The sequence below is a fragment of the Trichinella spiralis genome (assembly GCF_000181795.1).
Source record: "Trichinella spiralis strain ISS 195 chromosome Unknown Scfld3628, whole genome shotgun sequence".
Lineage (NCBI taxonomy): Eukaryota > Metazoa > Nematoda > Enoplea > Trichinellida > Trichinellidae > Trichinella > Trichinella spiralis.
In genome coordinates this window covers 1-1,498 of record NW_003530567.1, presented here as the reverse complement: position 1 = coordinate 1,498, position 1,498 = coordinate 1, and the positions used below count along the sequence as shown (strand labels likewise).

At 35.4% G+C, this 1,498-nt stretch overlaps 1 protein-coding gene across 1 annotated transcript; it reads left to right on the top strand.

Annotated features, from left to right (window-relative positions):
* Nucleotides 1–841: 841 nt before the first annotated feature.
* Nucleotides 842–1,476, top strand: Tsp_15271 (conserved hypothetical protein; the record flags this gene model as incomplete). The annotated part of the gene is made up of 3 exons (XM_003367816.1): nucleotides 842–979; nucleotides 1,281–1,382; nucleotides 1,411–1,476. Coding segments are annotated over exons 1-3 (306 nt in total), but the record flags the coding sequence as incomplete, so codon positions are not given.
* Between the last annotated feature and the right edge of the window lie 22 nt (nucleotides 1,477–1,498).

The window sequence follows — 1,498 nt, the reverse complement described above, 5'->3', positions numbered from 1 at the left end:
TATTTGGAGGTTGAGTGTCAACCTTACAGTTTTCCAGTCATTGCTAGTGTGAAGAGGATTAGGTTGCTACAAGTCAAAAAAGCAATCAACCTCTCCAGAGTTCATCTTTCGTCTTATAGTTCTGAAATGATGACAAGTTGTACAGTGTAAAGTTCATGTTACCTCCATAGATGTCTCATTCATGTATTTTGCTCGTGGGGATAAGATAATCTGGATACATTGAGCAAGTCGCAGTCATCTGATATCGAGCTCATTGGTCATACCGATGGTTTGGGGGGTGACGAAAAAAAAGGATCTGAGCGAAAGCAAAGAAAAAAAATTCGACGGTCCTATTGATTGCGGAAGTTGAAAGCGAAAAAAAGCTCGTAACATTTGCAAGCAGTTCAACAAAAATGCAACGACGAGAAAAAATGAAGCGATCAATTTTCAATTGGTTTCAATTTGTCAAATTCAACATTCGCCAGTTGTTGGTGTTGAAATTTTTTTATTTTTAGAATTCACTAATTCCACCACATGCATTCGAAATGGAAAATTTCAACAACATCGTCAATTGTGGTTGTTGTAATGCAATTTTTACAGTATTTTCTACATTTTCGAAAGTGGGGATGTGAAGTTTCCTTTTTCAACTTCATTCACAAATCTGATCAATAGTCGAAAAAATTTCCATTTCAGATTCAATCACAGCAACCGCCAACAAGTTGTAAACTTAATTTTCCCATACCGTAATCCAGAAGGTAATTTTATTGATCGTCAGGCGCTGTCGCGAGCGGCATGCGTCGTCTGATCGGTGCCTCGTTGCTGAGGGAATGTCCAGAGTGAGTGAATTCGCTGTCCGTTGGCAATGGCCGTTGACCAGGACAGCTTGTACGTGACTGAACACGAAAAGGAGGTGGTGAATGAATTTTGTTACCTTTTGGAAAAATCTCGCCAACTGTTCAATGGTCTCAGGCGAGTAGAATTTTTGTACCCCACCATGCCAGTGTTTCGTTAATTATTTGTCCATAATTTAATTGCACTGGTATTTTTCTGTTTTTATTTCATCTTTTTCCTTTAACAAAATTATATTATATATAAAAAATATTCTTTTAATTTGTTTTTCATCCTTTTTTAACTTCATAGTTGTTATTCAGTTAATTTCATTTTAAATTTGAAACACTGGTTATGAAATGTTTGTTTGATTTGCATTAATTTTTTTCGTTTCAAAATTAAATTTCAACTTATAATTTCATAAGTATAATATTGATTAAATAATAAGTAGAAAATTTATGAACACTTTTTAGAAATGTATAACAAAGTTTTACGTTGACAATAGTTTCAATGTTTACGGGTTTGGGGGTTATTCGGGTGATCATTTCCAATTTCTTATGAATGATGATCGATCGGTTTGTGAAATTGAAAACAAATTTTCAGTTACGAAGTGCCGCGGCTTTGTCGACCTTTGATATAGCTACGTTTGATCTATTGAATGCGATCCAGGTGCGTTCCGTTATCCCACTGC